The 19,682-nt window shown below is 38.7% G+C and overlaps 1 protein-coding gene across 2 annotated transcripts in view; it reads left to right on the top strand.

The window, feature by feature from the left end:
* Window positions 1-6,192: 6,192 nt before the first annotated feature.
* The window catches only part of Lmx1a (LIM homeobox transcription factor 1 alpha), a 100,746-nt gene continuing 87,256 nt past the window's right edge, over window positions 6,193-19,682 (top strand). The window contains exon 1 of one of the 2 annotated variants that reach the window (XM_083144299.1): window positions 6,193-6,688. In XM_083144299.1, the coding sequence (XP_083000425.1) occupies window positions 6,619-6,688 (70 nt within the window). In that variant the 5' untranslated portion in view covers window positions 6,193-6,618. The remainder of the gene's footprint in view (window positions 6,689-19,682) is intronic. The other variant, XM_083144297.1, reaches the window with a different exon arrangement.

Here is a 19,682-nt window from a genome sequence, read left to right on the forward strand (position 1 = left end):
AAGAATACCTAGCAACTTCGTTCCCACAAGAATTCCTAAGCAACTTCGTTCCTACAAGAATTCATAAGTAACTTCGTTCTTACAAGAATTCGTAAGTAACTTCGTTCCCACAAGAATTCCTAAGCAACTTCGTTCCTACATAAATTCCTAAGCAACTTCGTTCCTACAAGAATTCCTAGCAACTTCGTTCCCACAAGAATTCCTAAGTAACTTCGTTCCCAGAAGAATTTCTAAGCAATTTCGTTCCCACAAGAATACCTAGCAACTTCGTTCCCACAAGAATTCCTAAGCAACTTCGTTCCTACAAGAATTCATAAGTAACTTCGTTCCTACAAGAATTCGTAAGTAACTTCGTTCCCACAAGAATTCCTAAGCAACTTCGTTCCTACAAGAATTCCTAAGCAACTTCGTTCCCACAAGAATTCCTAAGTAACTTCGTTCCCAGAAGAATTTCTAAGCAATTTCGTTCCCACAAGAATTCCTAAGTAACTTTGTTCCTACAAGAATTCGTAAGTAACTTCGTTCCCACAAGAATTCCTAAGCAACTTCGTTCCTACAAGAATTCCTAAGTAACTTCGTTCCCAGAAGAATTTCTAAGCAACTTCTTTCCTACAAGAATTCGTAAGTAACTTCGTTCCCACAAGAATTCCTAAGTAACTTCGTTCCCACAAGAATTCCTAAGTAACTTCGTTCCCAGAAGAATTCCTAAGCAATTTCGTTCCCACAAGAATACCTAGCAACTTCGTTCCCACAAGAATTCCTAAGCAACTTCGTTCCTACAAGAATTCATAAGTAACTTCGTTCCTACAAGAATTCGTAAGTAACTTCGTTCCCACAAGAATTCCTAAGCAACTTCGTTCCTACATAAATTCCTAAGCAACTTCGTTCCTACAAGAATTCCTAAGCAACTTCGTTCCCACAAGAATTCCTAAGTAACTTCGTTCCCAGAAGAATTCCTAAGCAATTTCGTTCCAACAAGAATTCCTAGCAACTTCGTTCCCACAAGAATTCCTAGTAACTTCTTTCCCACAAGAATTCCTAGGACCCACAAGAATTCCTGGCACCCATAAAAATTCCTGTCAAACTTCTCTTCCACAAGAGTTCCTAGCAACTTCGTTCCTACAAGAATTTCTAGCAACTTTTTTCCCACAAGAATTTCTAGCAACTTCGTTCGCACAAGAACTGCTAGCAACTTCATTCCAAGCCAACAAGTTTCCACAAATTATGATGACAACTTCATTTCCCCAAGTCCCCACCTTCCAGAAGTGTGTGTCCCTGCGCATCACATAGCTGGTTGATGGAGGAACCAGTCAGACCAACATGTTCTTGAAATTTGCTCGCAGTCTCTTCCTATTGCACGTCGGAAATAACTCCAGCTTTGCTTACTTTAAACGTAAGCATGATGGATATGCTCAGTATAAGAGTAAGAACTACTGGGAAACCCCGTCTACCTAAAAATCGTAAATACGTCATTGAGAAATCCTTTGTTCCACTGCCAACAATGACAAAGTTGTTCTTTCTTGGACTAGAACTTGCACTGCTTTCATTTTTTTCCCCCAGTCCGCCCTCCCTCTTATTATAGGGGGTAGCACGAGGCACGCGGCCTCCGTGGCTTAGATAAACGCCTTCTGTCAGCTGCTGCGGCAATAAATTTGTCATTTCTCCTCTCGCCTCCGAAGGGGGAGCCGGAGACCCTTCGGGACTTTTGCGGGCTAAGCAGATCAGGGCAACCACCCCCGCACGCACCACGGCGTCAGCGTTCTTGTGCGTGGAATAAAACTCCGAGGATCAACTTACGGCGGGAGCGGCACAGAGTTAAACCGGACTAAAACATCAGAAATGTTTCCATTTATATCTTATGGGTTGTAAACGCACACATATTAAACCTACCGTGGCATACGTGAAATGAGCAATTTTAAGGGTGTCGTCGCGCTTGAGAAATTTGCACAGTAACACGAGGAGATAAGTGGAGTGCGGTGACATTTAGCCAGAGATATTACCGTACACGGTAAAAAGTTGACTGAAGAAATTACGGTCTATGACCGTCAATTTTCGCTGCCATCTACTACCGTTAAAAAAACGATTGTGACCGTTTCTAATGTAAGTAACGGCCATGATATAGTCGATCTAATTAATATAATTTGAATTATTCAATTTTAAACAATATATTTATGGTGCAAGCAAGTGTAATTTACGAGTATAATCATTGCTTGTCTTTATTCATGATGAAATATTCAAATTCAAATAAAAACAGTTGTTTACCGTTTTTTTTAAATTAACAGGCAGGCTGTTAAATTTTTAACGGTATAATATTGTAATTTCTACGGTAACTTCTAACAATGTATAGGGTTGACAAATGTCCATGCTTTCTTGAATTTCTGGACAAACCCTACAACGGTTGACAGTGGCGGTGATTAGCGGGGGCAGTTGCCCCCAACTTTTTGACACTTTTGCTACTGCACTATGCTAAACCTTATCTGCCAATGCAAAGTAAACTGTCCTTGCCCCCAACAGTTTCTGCACCTTGCCCCCCTAGTTTTGGAACCAAATCGCCACCACTGGCGGTTAATGTCGCATCAGAAATTCTGCGCAGTTTCATTCACAAAGAAAGCTAGCATTTGGCATGGACACTTATGGAAATATTACTGATTTTAAGAGGTACTTAATATGACTGCACAAAGAATATGAACAGAAATAAGAACGGTTATGTGATACTTAATACGAGATGTGGGACCAAAAATTGCCAACACAGTTTTCTGTAGACGACGAGTGAAAATGAATTAGTGAGGAGTTCTCATTCTCCATGAGAGTATCAACACATTTTTTTAGACAATATTTATTAGTCTTCATCTTGCTTATCTCATTAGGGCGTCTGACTACCATGCGAGAGACCCGGGTTCGATCCCCGGCGGTGATCCACCTGTTCAAGCGGCTCCGGCCATAGATCTTAATACTGAAGAGCTGCTTGCGTAAATGCAGCATAAGAAGTAATACACACTGTCAGGCCCGTAGAAAGGATTTTATTTCGGGAGGGGCTCATCCTTCATCAGCAGCCGCCAAAGGAGAAAAGGTTTGGGGGTAGACGTAGAAGACCTGAATATGAATTTCTCAGTGAATTACGACTTATTATACAAAATGTTTCATCCTGATAAGGAAGTAAAATTAATTACCATTATAGCTACATTTAAATTAGAGGATTTCGGGGGAGGGCTTCAGCACCCCTAGCCCTTACCCTGGCTACGTGCCTGCACATTGTAGCATATATTGCAGGCATTTTTTCCATGTAAGAGAGCATTTCGCCACAACTGATAATAAAATCAATATAATTTTAATTGCATTAAATATGTAGTTCCTGTCTGCTATTTAATTCGGAGAGTGCTCCCAGGGGTTTACCCAGAATTCTTTATCGGGGGATGGAAAAGGGGGGGCTAAGGATAAATTTAGGACCAAAATGATCAAGATTTCGGACACTGTGCAAAATCGTTAAGGGATTTTGAGGAAATATCGGAAGGTGTTACGGGGATGCTGGGGTCTATACTTGCTGCACCAGAAACGCATCTATTGATGGACCAGTGTGTTTCTTGGCCTTTGCGAAGTAGGCTATCAGGTTTACAGTTCGATACATTTTTGTACATCATTTGTAAAGGGAACACCATAGTGCATCATATGATGCAAGTGAATATTATTTTCTATCACCGGTGTCGAGATGCATTTTCATGCATCAATTGATTCGTTCTTCGATGTACCTTGCTGCATATTTCTCGATGATGCATTTAAATATTTGGCCTGAGCTGTAGACTTTATGCATTTGATTTTATTTTTGTGATTTAGCATAGCTTTCTATTACTTTTGGCTTATGGTGAACATGAGGATGAGTGATGATATGATGCAACTGATGAAGAGTCATTCACAAAGAACATCCATGCCCAGGTTGGGATTCGAACCCGGGACTCCTGGCGTCGTAGCGCATTGGGATAACCACTCCTCCACGGAGATGGGCTGACTTTACGCATATTAGCTGATGCATTTACTGTGTGTGCTCTCTTCGGACTCCTATGATTATTAATACTTTATTAATGTTATTTAATGGCTTGGAATTGTTTGTATTAAATTATGCAATTGTTGCGTGAGGCTGTTCCTTCATAACAATGCAATTCGCTGCATACTCGCTTGTTTACCGCGTTGGTGATCAAGGGGGCGCAGAAGATGGTGTGTTCGGTCCGCAATCGCAATGCAAGAACTGCGAGACAGGCAAGAGTTACGCAGTAATCAATGCTAGGAGCGAGTCTGGGCGGCCCTTGAGAGGAGGAGAGGGGAGGGACATGCAGGATCGCTGACCGGCCGTCGCTGAAGACAGGGAACGAGGGACGTTCCATTGTCCACGCCGCAAAAACCTCCGAACTCCACGCGGAGATCGATTTGAGCGTCGACGCATCTCTTGGCCGCCGCCCCTTGGATCCAAATATGAATTTCTTCGCCCTTTTTTCTCTACACGGCGCTTTCTCTCCGTCCGTCGAGGACGATTACATGCAACTACACTCTATCCCGGGTATCTCTGGAGCAAGCGAACGAAAACAAGTATCTGCGCAAGTACACACAGAACCCAAAACGTGTCATTGACACGTATATTTTGATTGATTGGTTTGCGTTATTTTACTTCGCTTTTTGTGCCACTTTTGACTAATATACGAAGATTGATTGATTGATTTGCTGTTTTAAGTCCACTTTATGCACAGTAAGGCTAATCGGGACTGGACCTACAGTTTAAAGTGGAATACGAACCACTATGTGCCTCCACCGGGTATCGAACCCGGGACCCCTTGATTACAAGGCAACGACGCTACCACTGCTAAAATGCGAAGATGGGGATGAGTGATGATATGATGAAATTGATGGAATGGACACTCACAAACATTCATGCCCAGGCCAGGATTCGAACCCGGTACCCCTGGCGTTGTAGCGTAAACTGCAAATGATGAACATTTTTGTTTTCCAAAATGCACGCAGAAATGCATAAAAGGACACTTTTACCAGCTGATGTTTTGTGCGATTCACTAAAATGCATCATTTGGGAAGATCAGACAAAATCATTTCAAGGATTACAAAATTACACATTTATTTGTGTCGGTTGATGCATTGGAAGTGAAATTTTGTTATGTTTGAAATGATTTTGTCTGATCTTCCCAATTGATGCATTTTAGTGCATCACACGGAACAGAATCTGACAAAAGTATCCTTTTATGCATTTCTGTATGTATTTTGACACAGGAAAAATTAATGAGGTGCACATAGCACCGTGCCATGAAGACACATTTAGGTGAATGTGGGGATTCTAATCCTCGCCTTCCATTAAGTCCGGCGGCCTCGATTAAATACAACAAATGCTAAACAAGTATATTTTCATTATTTAATTTCAGTAATTGGTAAGTCTTTCTACGGGGGGTCCTGACCTCCTAGACCCCTCTAAATTCGTCGTTAATAGGCACAGCACAAGTTCATGAGCTAACTGCATGCAACTGCGGTTCGTAGATGAATTAACACAGCTTGGTGAACCAAGAAGAGACTATTCTTTTCTAGTTGGATGCTACGAAAGTGAAGTTCAGAAGAAATAATCTCTTTTGGAGAAAATACGAAAATGAAAAGATGTAATATTCTTTTGAGAATGGCCGGAGATGAAGCGTTTTCGGAGACCTGACGTTCTTTCCCCTTATCTTCTTTTGAGTTCTTTTTAAGTTCCCTTCCTTGTGATTATTTTAAAGATATGAAATGGGAGAGATAAAGAAAAACTGCTCTTTTATATCAAAGAGACTCTCAGCCATTTCCACCCTATTGCTCTGCGTGCACGAAGATGCCCGGAAACAGCCGAACCGCATCTCGCACGATCGTCAACTGACTCCGAGCGCTCGTCTCGGCTGAGATGAAGCAGGAGGCGTGGCCAGATCGTGACGTTGACCAATAGGAACGGCCCTGGAGAAAAAACTCCGTGGGACTACTTCGTCCCGAGGACGAATATCAGGTTAGGGTCGGAGTTGCGCGTTGGGCCACAGTCCTGGTTGGCCAAAAAGTGCCTAGCGTAAGATCCAAAGAGGAGGAGGGAGTGCATAGGGGTGGGGGAACCATGGAGCTAAGGTCGACCGAACTTCATGCGTGCATGTGTGAACGTGAGTGTGTGTGCGTGGCGGACGGAGTGGTATCAGAAAAGTAAAAGACAGCCAGCGCCATCCTAAGTTGTGGCGGTGAGGTCTGGAGGTTTTTGAGGGCGTTTAATTTTGCCCAAAGTGTCATGGGTGCAGGTATTGCGTTTGCAAGGGCGCCGGCCACGACAGCTGAGTGATAAGATGAGCCCTGTCGGTCCCGCGAGTAGTCTAACCGTGCAAGTGCACTCCGGAGAGAGGATACCGACATAAACAAAACAAGAAAAGTCGCCGCGGGAACACGTGGACGCTTCTGGTACCGCCAAAGTTGTCAAAACGTATCAGTGTTTTTCCCCCTCCCCTAGTTCTGGCACACTGAGAAGGCAGAAACCCCCGTAAAAGCAAGTTGAAGCACGTTGCTGACAACGGGATTCCCTTCCACAGAGCCTGCCAAACCGCCTCCACTGACAAGACAGCGTTCTCCATGCTAGAGCATCACAACATGGTTCAAGACACGGAGTGCATTCAAACTGGACAGGGGACTGGTCGATCAGGTAAGAACATGAATTTATATCTACATAGTGAACTTCTACATTCCTCTGTGGGTAGATACAGAACTTCAAATGCATGAAAGTAAGGTTGGTGCACTTTTGCTAATTCAATTTGCACCGTTAAAGTAGTTTAGGTTTCCTGAAAATGAAATGATTGATCATTTCAGATGCATTTTAGTGCATCAGCAGCTGATAAAAATTCTCTTAGATGCATTTTGATGCACCATCATTAGCAGTTGATGCACTGGAGGCAACATATTTGTGACAATTGACACATTTTTTGTTCTGTCATTATTCGTTATCTAGGGACCAGTGATATATAGCCAAAGTTAAATGTATTCGTTTCCATGGCAGAGCGGAGTGATTTGTTGACTCGCAATCTCGCCAACAAAGATTCCTAGTTCTAATAATAGCTTGGACATTGGTATTCTTTCACCAGTTTCATCTTATTCTTCATCCTCATCGCCGCAATTAGCCTGAATAGGCAGAAAAGCGACTTAACATGAGATCAATACATCTCTGGAAAAGCGATCATGTGGTTGTCAAAGGCGATACACAATATCTGCACAATAGGAACATATTGCTGCATATTCCTATACATTTCCTTGAACAAAAATCCATTCCTTGTTGTTGTGACTCTTTCAGCTACATTCTCAACATAAGATCTATTCCCTTTTTTATGTTACTTTCTCGATAAAAGTTATTTCAATATAGTGTTACATCACAATTGAGACGTAACATGTATGATATAAATTTCTTCCAGTTTTGCTTTGATAAGAATCCGTAACATATGTTACATGGAAATAATTCGAGGGACAAAATATGTAATCTCAGCACTACCGCCATCGAGAAATTTAGGCCTCATATTGTATGCCCTTGAAATTTACAATGATAGCGATAAGCATTCGAAATTTCTTTCGTATGATCCGTGCGCTTTACCGGACAGAGTAGGCTACTTATTTAAACAACTTTCGAAAAAAATAACCAAAGCAGGAATAACTTACGAGAAGAACCGCTTTTGATAATATTAATCATAATATTCGCAACATAAAACTATTAAAAAGTGCTTTAAAAATTCGTATAAAGTGTTCCGAGAGGATTCTAAATTATTTTCTTTACACTTGTTCATTTTAAGATGAATAAATAAGGAAAGATTCGAATAAGATGGAAAATATTTCTAACATTCCGTCACATTTTAACAACACTAATCCATACATTCGACTGTAATTCGTGTGTTATACAATATTATCCAAAATAATTCCTAATTAGTCTCCAACGTTGGGTGCGTCGAAACCAATCAAACCTATCATTTATATTGCAGGTCTATACACTCTATAAACTGATTCACAGATAATATTGAGATGTTTTCGTGGAAAACGAATCACGAAATCGCTTGAATAAATTAGCTTCTTTTTATCAAACCATTCGTTCAACCATTCGTTGAGATTTTGAACTTTTCTTCAATAGGTAAGAAGTCAATATCTATATTAATTAACTTGAAAACAAGTTTTATTAAAATCAAGATCTTATACATTTCTATTAAATATTATATCATATTAAGAACCTATAATCTTTGGTTTCTAATTTTTCATAATGCATGTATTTTGTTTTTTATTTATTTCATCTATAGGAAATTTATTTCTACATTTACATGGATGAGAGAGGCACGTGGGTTACTTATGTTGACAGTAATAGTATAAAAATAAATCTAATTAAACTAGCTTTGAACGAAAATACTATGAAAATTAAAAAAAACATGTATTTAATATAGAAAGTTTGACATCACTCATATATCGCACGGAACAATGAAACGGTATACAGAATTATTTGTCCACATTAGAGCATATTAGAAATATTCGGAATTATTTAACTCGTCCTTGTATGAGTGCCTGTGTTCAAACATTTCATATATGCTTAATAATCTCCGAAAATAATTGTAGTTACGAATTTGAAAACAGTTTTTATTCTCGGTACAATAACAATTCGAAATTTTAGAAAGACAAGATTAAGCATTTCTCGTGAACGTTCAGTCTCGTATTTGGAGATAAGTAATGGCAAATAAGTCTCGGTTTTCACGTGAATTTCGAAAAATGTGTTTATAAAATTCACAACTTGTGACGAAAAATCTATAATTTATGCATGCATTTGGCAACTTATGACAGCAGACAAAATCTAAAAAATGTCAATTGACACAATATTAACACATTAAAATGCGTAAACTGATAATGATGAACTTTTTGTGCATCAAAATACAAACAGAAATGCATAAAAGGTTACTCTATCGTTTACTGTTCATTGTGATGCATTACAAATGCATCAATTGTGAAGACCATACCCGATCATTTCAAAGAAGCAAAAAATACAGCTTTAACTTTCGCACTTTGGGTGCATTTCGAGTTCTTTGCGAAATAATTGAAATGATACTTCTTTTGTCTTGCAGATACCGTCTCGTTCTCGTATGAATCTCGATACGTTCTCGGCAACATTCAGCTTGACGCACACGTTCTAAAACTTATATACTAAGGTCGGCAATTTGGTAATAGTTACGCGATTGCCTCTTTCCATTACGGAGAGAAAGACGCAGCAGTGTCGCGAAATCGTCCCGCTATAGCGCGGTGGAAACGTGTAGCGTTATCCCGGTAATAGCCCGTTTCCCTTGTCGAACTCCGGTATAAAAGTGTGTCGATTTTGGGAGAGATCTTGTGGAAGTTTAGACAGTAACATTAGTGTATATAAGTATACCAAGTACAATGCTAGAATAGTGATTCTTAACTTTCATTTACTCTTCCTTTTTGTTTTTATATACGTATGTAGGCCTATATTGTTATTACAGACCCCCAGGACGTAATGTAAAGTCCAATAGCAAGGTGTGAAATCCCTGATGGGGGGAAGGAACAGACAGACAAACATCCCCCACAGACACTGAACATATATATTACCATTAAATATATGTCAATTATTAAATAATCAAATTATATTATAAAATGTAGCTACAATATATTATATCGACTGTCCTTCATTCAAAATTTGAATGCACATTGAAGACTAATATACTAGTAATACTACTAATGCTATGAACAATGATTTACGTGATTAAGGAGGAGGGGTAAATATTAAGATACATTAAGATAATACTTTTATATATAAAATTCACATCTAAATGCTACTACATGTTTTAGTAACACATTTATATACTTTGCGGTAGCTGACGAAATGCGATGAGAAATGGAGAAGAAATAACAAGTCGGACTAAGTTCTGTGTTCTGGGGATTGATGGGTTCAGTGTCCTGAGAGAAGACGCTCTTTGTTGTTAGTTCTTTGTGTGTTTTTTCGATATTATTCCAGTAATGTATATTTGACTCTCAAGTTAATTGTTTAGGTTTGTTGTTAGAACAAAAACTCACCCTCCCCGGAAAAGTTTGGTGCGGAGTGGAATTTCAGAAAGGGGGGAATTCCCCCTGTTCCCCCAGGGATTTCGCACCCTGTCAAATGTTTATTTAATTGCTCATCAATCGTCCTTTATTGCAACTATACAATGCAGTTTACACAATTCTTATATTTTTATCATCATAATAACAAGAACAATAGTAAATGATGGCATAATAGATTATAAGAAGTTTATCATTTGCTGAATTCAAAACACACAAACCATGGTTTCATCATGTAAGTGCTACAAGAAATGTAATTGTATTAATTAATAGACTGAGAACGGGGCATTTGTGTACTAGGCAACATTTATCCAAAATTGGAATAACGAACAATAAGAAATGTGAATGTGGCTGAGAAAGTGCAGATGCACAACATATAATACTGGAATGCTCAAAATATTATAGAGAGAAATATCTTGTATAAAACTTTACATAATTTAAAGGTTCAGTTTCGAACAAATTTGTTAAGTTTGGTTGTTAATCCAGATGTGCGGATTGGTTATAGTTTATCATTTTTAAGGAAGATGTAAAGGGGAACGTTTTGTTGTGGTTGTTTTTTAATCTAATATCTATGTAATAGAGAGGATAAGACGGATATTTTAAAATGTAAAGGAGTAATGAAGGTTTTATATGTATATTGTAATGGACAAAAAATAGCATAAAAGATGTAAAGTCCAAAATAAAGGAATAAATTAATATAAGAAGTTTCGTATTATAAATATTCGAACATTATTACTAGGATAAAATATTGTCACGTATTTAATTCTACCAAGCCTTTAAACATATTTAATTTTCAAATCGGTTTCTTTAATCATTCACAACACGTAGTATTTCTTAACAAATTATCAGTAGCGTAAGAATACTATCATTATTAGCTATTATCATTACTATACAGAGTATACAGTTAACTAATAAAATACATCGAATATTATCTTGATGTACGTAATGTTTGGTTTCTTTGAAATGATCGTTTCTTGATTCATGTACCCTTTGAATATTTTTATGCATCGTTAACGGTTTAAGCACGTCATTGCAGTACTGAAGAAAAAATAACACATATTTGTGTAAAATGGTCCATTTTGGGTTGTGGGTTCAATATCATAATACAGTTAAACTTTTATTTATTAATAATACGTATTAGAACTTACTTAAAATATGCCATTTTCGAAATTGTACCGGAACAATATTTCGACACGCAGCTTCATTTTTTGGAAAGTTGTTAGGATCGATACCTTTAAAAGCAGAGACTAATGGTGTAATTGAAATTGATGTCTTGGCGCAATCTGCATGGTTATTTATAACATCCCACTCCACGGATTTTTTAAATTTTATTTTAAAGAAAATGGTCGTTAAATTTTGCAATGCGTGTTACATCTTTGCTTCGTAAAATTTTTAATGCGGGTAGAAATAATGTATTAACAGGTAGATTTGTTCAACCATCTTTTGTAAGTCCGGAATACATATAGCTATCTGGAATACGTGGATTACATCATCCTGTGCGCGGGTGGAAACTACTATTTTTTCTATATTTTGTGAATGATGGAACCAAGAGAGTACTGCAAATGGACGTATTGTCAGTCTGTTTCGTCACTGGCGTAGTCAGGCATGGGCTTATATCGGGCCCGGGCTCCTCCAGAAATTTTGAAAAATTATACTGGTGTACAGTTACCGGCAATGAAAGTGGGGCACCTAGATTCTGAAATACCTACTTCCGTGCAAGGCGTTATGTGTGTTGCCTAACTCTGGGGCGATGAGTGAATTTTAATAGCAAATTTTCAAGGCAACTTCTACCACAGCCGTAGAGTTAGGCAACACACACAACGCCTTGCAGGGAAGCGAGCATTTCAGGATATACCTGTAGGTGTCATTTGTACTGCCGGTGACCGTACAATGCAATTTTTACAGATAAAAAAATTGATTTTGGGGCATTAAAGTTAGTGCTGCTAACTGACTTTTGCTTGTTTTCATGTTATGAAAGGGGGTGTAAGGGTTACTCTTTCTCCTTCCACGTAGCACCCTGGACTACATTTTGAAGACTAGCGAGGCTCTGGTGCCTGGACTCACGGCCAGTATAATCCTCCGTGGGGCTCGTGTAGTGTGTTGTTCATATGTGTTTGTGGTTGTCCCTTCACATAGCTTCATCTTATCATCATTCAGCCTCATCTTCGAGATTAGCCGAAAGTGGCAGAACTGCATAACTCTCGAACGCCTGGAGCAATTTCAACCAAACTTGGTACACATATCACTTGCAACCTGGAAAGAAATACTGTGGGGTAATACACCCTTGGCCCCCCTAGGGATGGGAGGGGGTGACGTGTAAAAATAATCGAAAACGACCGATATTAGTGTTGAATAAATAGTTTTCGGGGTCGCTAAGATGAATAGTGACACTCCCAATGCCGTTCAACTCCAAGACACCGCTGGCACCCTCGGAGAGGGGTGGGAAAGGGGTGACATGTAAAATTAATAAAAAACGACCGATATTAGTGTGGAATAAATAGTTTTCGGGGTCGCTAAACTGAATAGTGACACTACCAATGCCGTTCAACTCCAAGGCACCTCTGGCACCCTTTGGGGCGGGGGTGGGAAGGGCGTGACATGTAAAACGACCAACATTAGTGTAGAATCCATAATTTTCGGGGTCGCTAAGATGAATAGTGACACTACGAATGCCGTTCAAACCCCTGACACCCCTATGGGTGGGGTGGGAAGGGGGTGGCGTGTAAAAATAATCGAAAACGACCGATAATAGTGTGGAATCCATAGTTTTCGTGGTCGCTAAGATGAATAGTGACACTCCCAATGCCGTTCAATTCCAAGTTCATTTTACACTATAGTTAGAATTCATTATTTTAATATCTAATAGAAGATTGGGATAAATAAATACTCGGGCAACGCCAGCAATCAGCTAATCAATAAATAAAACAAAGGGCTGTAATTGAAACATCCTCAAATTGTGTATCGTGCCCAATATTTAAGAACCTTTTCCCATTCGCAATGACACCACAAACGTTGACCGAGATAAAAATGAGTGAAATAATACAATGTAGCATATTACGTGTTCTTTTTTTATAGTGTTTCTCACATTTTGAATTCACTCTGGGAAGAAAACTACGAAAACTTTAAATTTTCTACCATGTGGGTTTAATGTCTGGCAAAGTAGTATTTTTTGAATACAGCAATCATAATTGATGTAGGCTATGTAGTGACAGGCTGTTATTTCAATATAATTTTCACAGCTGTTATTTCAATATAATTTTCCCCTAATCATTTTCCTAACACATGTAGTAGAAGGTTGGGTACCATCAGAAAGAAAATCCTGTTATTATTATGTTATTATTTTAGTTGTTGTTTCAGTCATCTGGCATGACCTGCATTTGAATTTTGATCTTTAATATTTCAACTTTTTCATTTTTATATACATCTTAGATATTACTTGTAATTTGTGATGGTAGACAGTATTGGGCATATTATTGGACTCATTAGTTGAAGAAATGAAACACAGATTAACTCACTTTATGTAGAGAAATATGACAGGTTTAATGTTTTGTGATACACACTGCAAGTACTTCGTGTCACCATCCTTGGCTCTTTTTGAACCCATTTTAATCACTGCTTGTGTACAATTCTTTTTCACTCTTTTTTCTAAACTTCAAACCACGTGGTTTATGAAATTACGCGTTGCTCCGAAGATACAAATAAAGAACACTCTTCAACAACCAGAATTAATATTACTTCCTTTGTTATAACCAAAAAAATAGCATAAAAACATGGTAAACAATGCACGCATTGTTCCAGGCATTTTTGCGAATATGCAAAGAATCGTGCTGCCATCTATACTTGGGAAACAGTAACAGAAAGGATTGTGGGAAACAAGATTATATCGAAGCAGACAAACAGGATAATCCCATAAAAAGTTCTAACAATTTTCTAAGATATTTAGTTAGACCATTTTCAAAACAAGAAAATATGCTTCTTTTTACAATGAGTCCAATAATTTTGGCCAATACTGTAGTGTAATTTCAGACAGTTTTTAAATTTCGAGTTTCATCAGGGGTGATATCGAGACGAGACAAAACGAGATGAGACTTGAAAGTGTCTCGTTCTCGTCTAATCTCAATTTATAAACATCCGTCTCGAAGGGAATTTCTCGGTGCTGTCTTGAATTTCGAAATATGTATAGGTGAAGTATGAACAACACATTACGGCTCTACACAAAACTTCCGCAGCGTATATGTAGATCATTCAGAAAACAAATTCTTACTAACGTTTTGCGCTACCTTTTGGGAATCTTCAAATTTCAATTATGGTTTCTTTTTTAATATTGTATTGAATTTGAGTATTGTTATCTTTTAAGAGATTTATCTACGTTTCGGAGGCTGAATCTGCCTCCGTCTTCAGGGTAGCGTGTAGTCTGTTAGATCATATAAATGGTTGCCTTCGAGGATTATTCTTGGTGGCCTAGGCTCCACCGCGTTTATCTGCCACAAGGACTTCTATATACAAAAAGTTGCCAGGTAGGATCATCAGTGGCCCAGTGGTTAAAAGTGGTTAAAAGTCCAAAAACTAGAATGAATAAATCACCACTGATTAACTACAAAGAAGAATTGAGACAGTTGGTATGTCTCAATGCCGTGCTATGCGCATAAGCTCACACAAGAAATACAATACTGTCCCGTATTTGTAAATTTACAGGCAGATCATTAAATTTTCACGGCAGAACATTGTAAATCTTACATTAACTTCTAACACTCTACAACAAAACTCTCTGTCTTAGTAAAATTCTACTAAGGCGAAATTGTGTTGCGGCAAAAATAAAAGTTCGAAATTAGCATAATTCTTTTCCTCCGTAATTTGGAATAATATACAATGTGTTACAATGAAGTATACTATGCAGTAGAATTATTTAAGTATAAATGAATCCTTACTGCAATAGTATTTCTACATACAGAATCCCAAACGTTTTTAACTCGAGTAACAAATTAAAATGCCAACTGCTATTGGTGTATTGAAATACACAAATAAATTAATCAAATGGTACTTCGGTAGCTACCATTGTGTGCTCGGGTATGTTACAGTTAAATGATCCTGCCCCCCTCCCCCACACGCCCTCCCTTCCCTAATCACCACCACTGCTTCAAGAACAATAAGTCTTTGGGGTCCATGTGCAGTCACTTATGAGCCACTGCGAAGGCCTTTCCACCCATCTGCCTGCGAACTGAGGCCATTGTCGAACTTTTTCCTCCATTAGTAAACTTGCTGGTGTGGAAAGCATGCACAGAGATATTGAATTTTACAGAGGGCAAGAAACCACCCCTCTTCATTGAGACAAGTACTGGCGTACGCAGGATTTTATTTCGGAGGGGGTTGGGATTGTAAGGGCGGATATTACACAGCTGCGTTCTGAGGCGGGGGGGGGGGATGCACAATAAAATGTTTCCTAACTACCATTTTTACCTTCGTTTTAAAACGAAAATGGGATCGGAGCAGTGCCGGATTTACAAGCCGAAAAATGAGAGGGGGGACAACAAGTAAGCCTTGAGCGGGCCCTCAGTAATTGACATAGTATGGTTTGTATATGCGCATGTAAAAATAAACGTATTTACTCAGGGGTACAGAAACGAATACAATATATACAGGTAAAGGCAAACTTAAAGTTCCTGTGTATATAGCACCGTGCCATGAAGGCACATTTAGGGTATATGGGGGTAGGGCCCCACATTGGATGTCAATCATCTTAGAGGTGATGTGATCAGCACCACGCTGCGGCCGACTTAAACCCCCACTCCACCGGGTACAATTTCATTTAAGGCTGGGTGGGTCCTAGAGCTGCTTTATGCGGGGACAAAGCCGGAAAAAATCCGACCTTAAATCGCTTAGCCAGGTTTTCAAACGTGGCAGTCAAACTCGAATCAAATCAGCCTAGAATTTCACGAGAAATGCAGTGGTGAAGGTTTATTCAACCTATCTCTAATCAGAAAAAAGTTATGACTTCATGATTGTAACAAATGTATCATTTTCCAGGTGTGAGAAAACAGTGCCATATATATATATATATATATAATCACATCACCCCCTTCCCATTTTAAAAAAAAATTGAGTTGAATTCAATATGGCGGACGTCCGCTTGGAACACGCTAATGTGGTTCCCCATAAGCCTAACCTGTTTGTATAATGACCAATTGAACCCAGCCTAACCCCTTTACTTTTTATAGGGGGTGGTTAAGGGACTTTTGAATCACTCTCTAGGCCCTTATATGTGACTTTGTCAACATGAGATCAAGAATTACACACACACAGACACTTACATTGTATGTATATATATATGAGTGTGTGTGTGTGTGTAAAGGTAAGTAGGTAGAGGGGGCCTTTTGTAATATCGGAGGGTTATTTTAAGGTTATTTAACACTTTGTTCTTTCCCCGAGTTCTTTGCTGCTTTCATTTGAAAATTTTCATTTTCTCAAAATTTCGGTAAGGCCTGCAGCCCCATCAACCCCCTACTGCATACGCCAGTGCATAGACGTCGATGTTTTATGTCACATAAATTTGTTTCAGGGCGCGGAAACCACAAAAAACAGATATTTGATCCAAAAATATGGCCTGCGTAAGTGAAACACACTCCGACTATTTTGTACATTTCTTTTATTCGTAAAAGCCGATTGAATGCACATGCAAAAGGCGAGAAAATACGTGAAACTATACTAACGCCTCCAAATCTAGCCCCTTAACCTAACAAAACCGTCTAAGATTACTATCAGCATATAACATAAGAATCCTAACATAAACGTCAAAAGTGATATCAGCGCCAAACCCAACTCTCCTAACCTTACCGATCCTGTCTAAAAGAAAACCACCATCACGAAATATACACACACACACACCAGTGGCGGCAATTATATTCCAAAACTGGGGGGCAAGGACAATTTACTTCCCTTTGTAGATAAGGTTCCGCATAGTGCGGGGGCAAAAGTGAAAAGCAAACTGCCGCCCACGCCCGCCCCCCCAAATCGGCACCACTGACACACACCATGAGAGTATGAGTTTTTCGCCATGTGGTTGCAGGGCGCGAAATCTTTTAAGACTGGTGGGGGGAGAAAGATCTTAATCTACAATCCCCCTCCCACAAACATACATATAAATTATACGATATACATACGTATTTACAATGTTATTAAAAGTAAAAATAAATTACTTAATTAAAAATATATTATTATTATTATTCATTAGCCAAATATAAATAAATTTGTTACTTTTAAATATAATGTAGCAAATTATCCTTTACTATCTGGTTAAAGATGTTAATAAATTATGAAATAGTTGAAATTTTTTTAAAAAGAAAATCGAAGTGATTTTATTATTTGTAAGTTTTTATTAAGTTTTTGCTTTATATTAATATAAATTAATTAGATTTCATAGTTACAGTATTATTGTTTTGCATTCTTGTTTTACTTTTATTGTGCGTTTTGATATTTGTTAATGGTCTCTTGAGAGAGAAAAAGCATTGAACACTCATAACTACACTAATTTGTGTATGTATTCGATATTATTCTTAGTACAGTATAGTTGAAATTAAAAGTAATTGTTTATCTTTTGTTTGTTGTAACAAAACCTCCCCCCCCCCGAAAAATTTTGTTGGAGGGATTTTTGAGGCCAAGATTGTTGGTGGGGGAAATCTCCCCTCAGGATTTCGCACCCTGTAGTGGTTGTATTTGAAATGTGTCAAGTGGCACACGAATGATATGCCATTTTCACTGAAAAAGCGAAAGAAAAACACATGCAATATGTTTAATTGATAGATTTCCATGATTTATGTGACACAAAATTAGTTTCAGGTGCAGAAACTACAAATAACCGATATAATTGATCCCCCAGTACCACTTAAAATCACCACAATATAAAGCATCACTGAGAGCTCAAAACAGCAAAAAACGTTCATAACGCTCTTCATAAACCTTGCAAAATTTTCCGCTTCTCAGGGGGGTACAGAATGTACCCCATTCGACGTAGCAAAAAAGTTCGTCGAACTATGTAAATATAAGAGATCTCGCATATATTACGCTACAAATTATAACTCATGGTAGTTAACCAATACGCTGAAACTCCAAATCTCCCCCTGTGTCGAAGCAAGGTCGAGCACGTGGAAAGTTCTATACGCTCTGGTTCCAGTAAGCCAGCTTAGAAAACAAAACAGGTGTGGTATTTGAAAGTTCACAACCAGCACACGCGTAAAAAAAATATATTAATACACAGGAAACAGTACACTGCGATTTCAATCAGTCGCACTAAAGCTCGTACACGCACAATCACCTAATTTGTAACAGCACATCACGAAAAAACAAGCGTCACGAACACTACACTAGCAGCTACTACCAGTTTACCCTTTCCACCAGCAGGGTGAGACACGAGTGTTAGTTTGACTCGAATCCTTGGAATCGAAGCTTCCCTCTGAATATAGGTGGCTAACGAAGGTCACAGTAAGTTTACAATCAGATAGAAGAAAGCAGGGACTGCAGTTGAAACCTACTTTCAGTTTCAGTTTCAGTTCGGCTCGGAATGAAACATTGCGGTTCACTCTCAGTTCTCGAACTGAAACTGGAATGAAACCGGAGTATATATGTCCGAACCAGAACTGGAATGATCTGATGTTTTACATCCAGTTCGGCACAGAATGAAACCATTCGGTTCATTTTCAGTTCTCGAACTGAAACTGGAATGGAACCGGAATATATATGTCCGAACCGTAACTGGAATGATCTGAGGTTATAGTTTCAGTTCGGCCCGGAATGAAACCATTCGGTTCATTTTCAGTTCTCGAACTGAAACTGGAATGGAACCGGAATATATATGTCCGAACCGTAACTGGAATGATCTGAGGTTATAGTTTCAGTTCGGCCCGGAATAAAACCTTTCGGTTCACTTTCAGTTCTCGAACTCAAACTGGAATGAAACCAGAATATATCTATCCGAACCGTAACTGAAATGATCTGGGGTTTTAGTTTCAGTTCGGCCCAGAATGAAACCTTTCGGTTCACTTTCAGTTCTCGAACTCAAACTGGAATGAAACCGGAGTATATATGTCCGAACCACAACTGGAATGATCTGGGGTTTTAGTTTCAGTTCGGCCCGGAATAAAACCTTTCGGTTCACTTTCAGTTCTTGAACTGAAACTGGAATGAAACCAGAATATAACTATCCGAACCGTAACTGAAATGATCTGGGGTTTTAGTTTCAGTTCGGCCCAGAATGAAACCTTTCGGTTCACTTTCAGTTCTCGAACTGAAACTGGAATGAAACCGGAGCATATCTATCCGAACCGTAACTAGAATGATCTGAGGTTGGACTTCTAGTTCGGTCCGGAATGAAACCCTTCTGTTCATTTTTAGTTCTCGAACTAAAATTGGAACGAAACCGGAGTATATCTACCCGAACTGTAAATGGATGTTCTGAACTTTCACTTCCAGTTTGGCCCGGAATGAAAGTTTTCAGTTTTCAACATACTTGTTCACACATAAACACATGTGCAGATGTAACAAACAAGTTCTTATGGGTTGGCAACCATGGCAGGTTC

Source organism: Lepisma saccharinum, chromosome 23 (assembly GCF_977018435.1).
Source record: "Lepisma saccharinum chromosome 23, izLepSacc3.1, whole genome shotgun sequence".
Lineage (NCBI taxonomy): Eukaryota > Metazoa > Arthropoda > Insecta > Zygentoma > Lepismatidae > Lepisma > Lepisma saccharinum.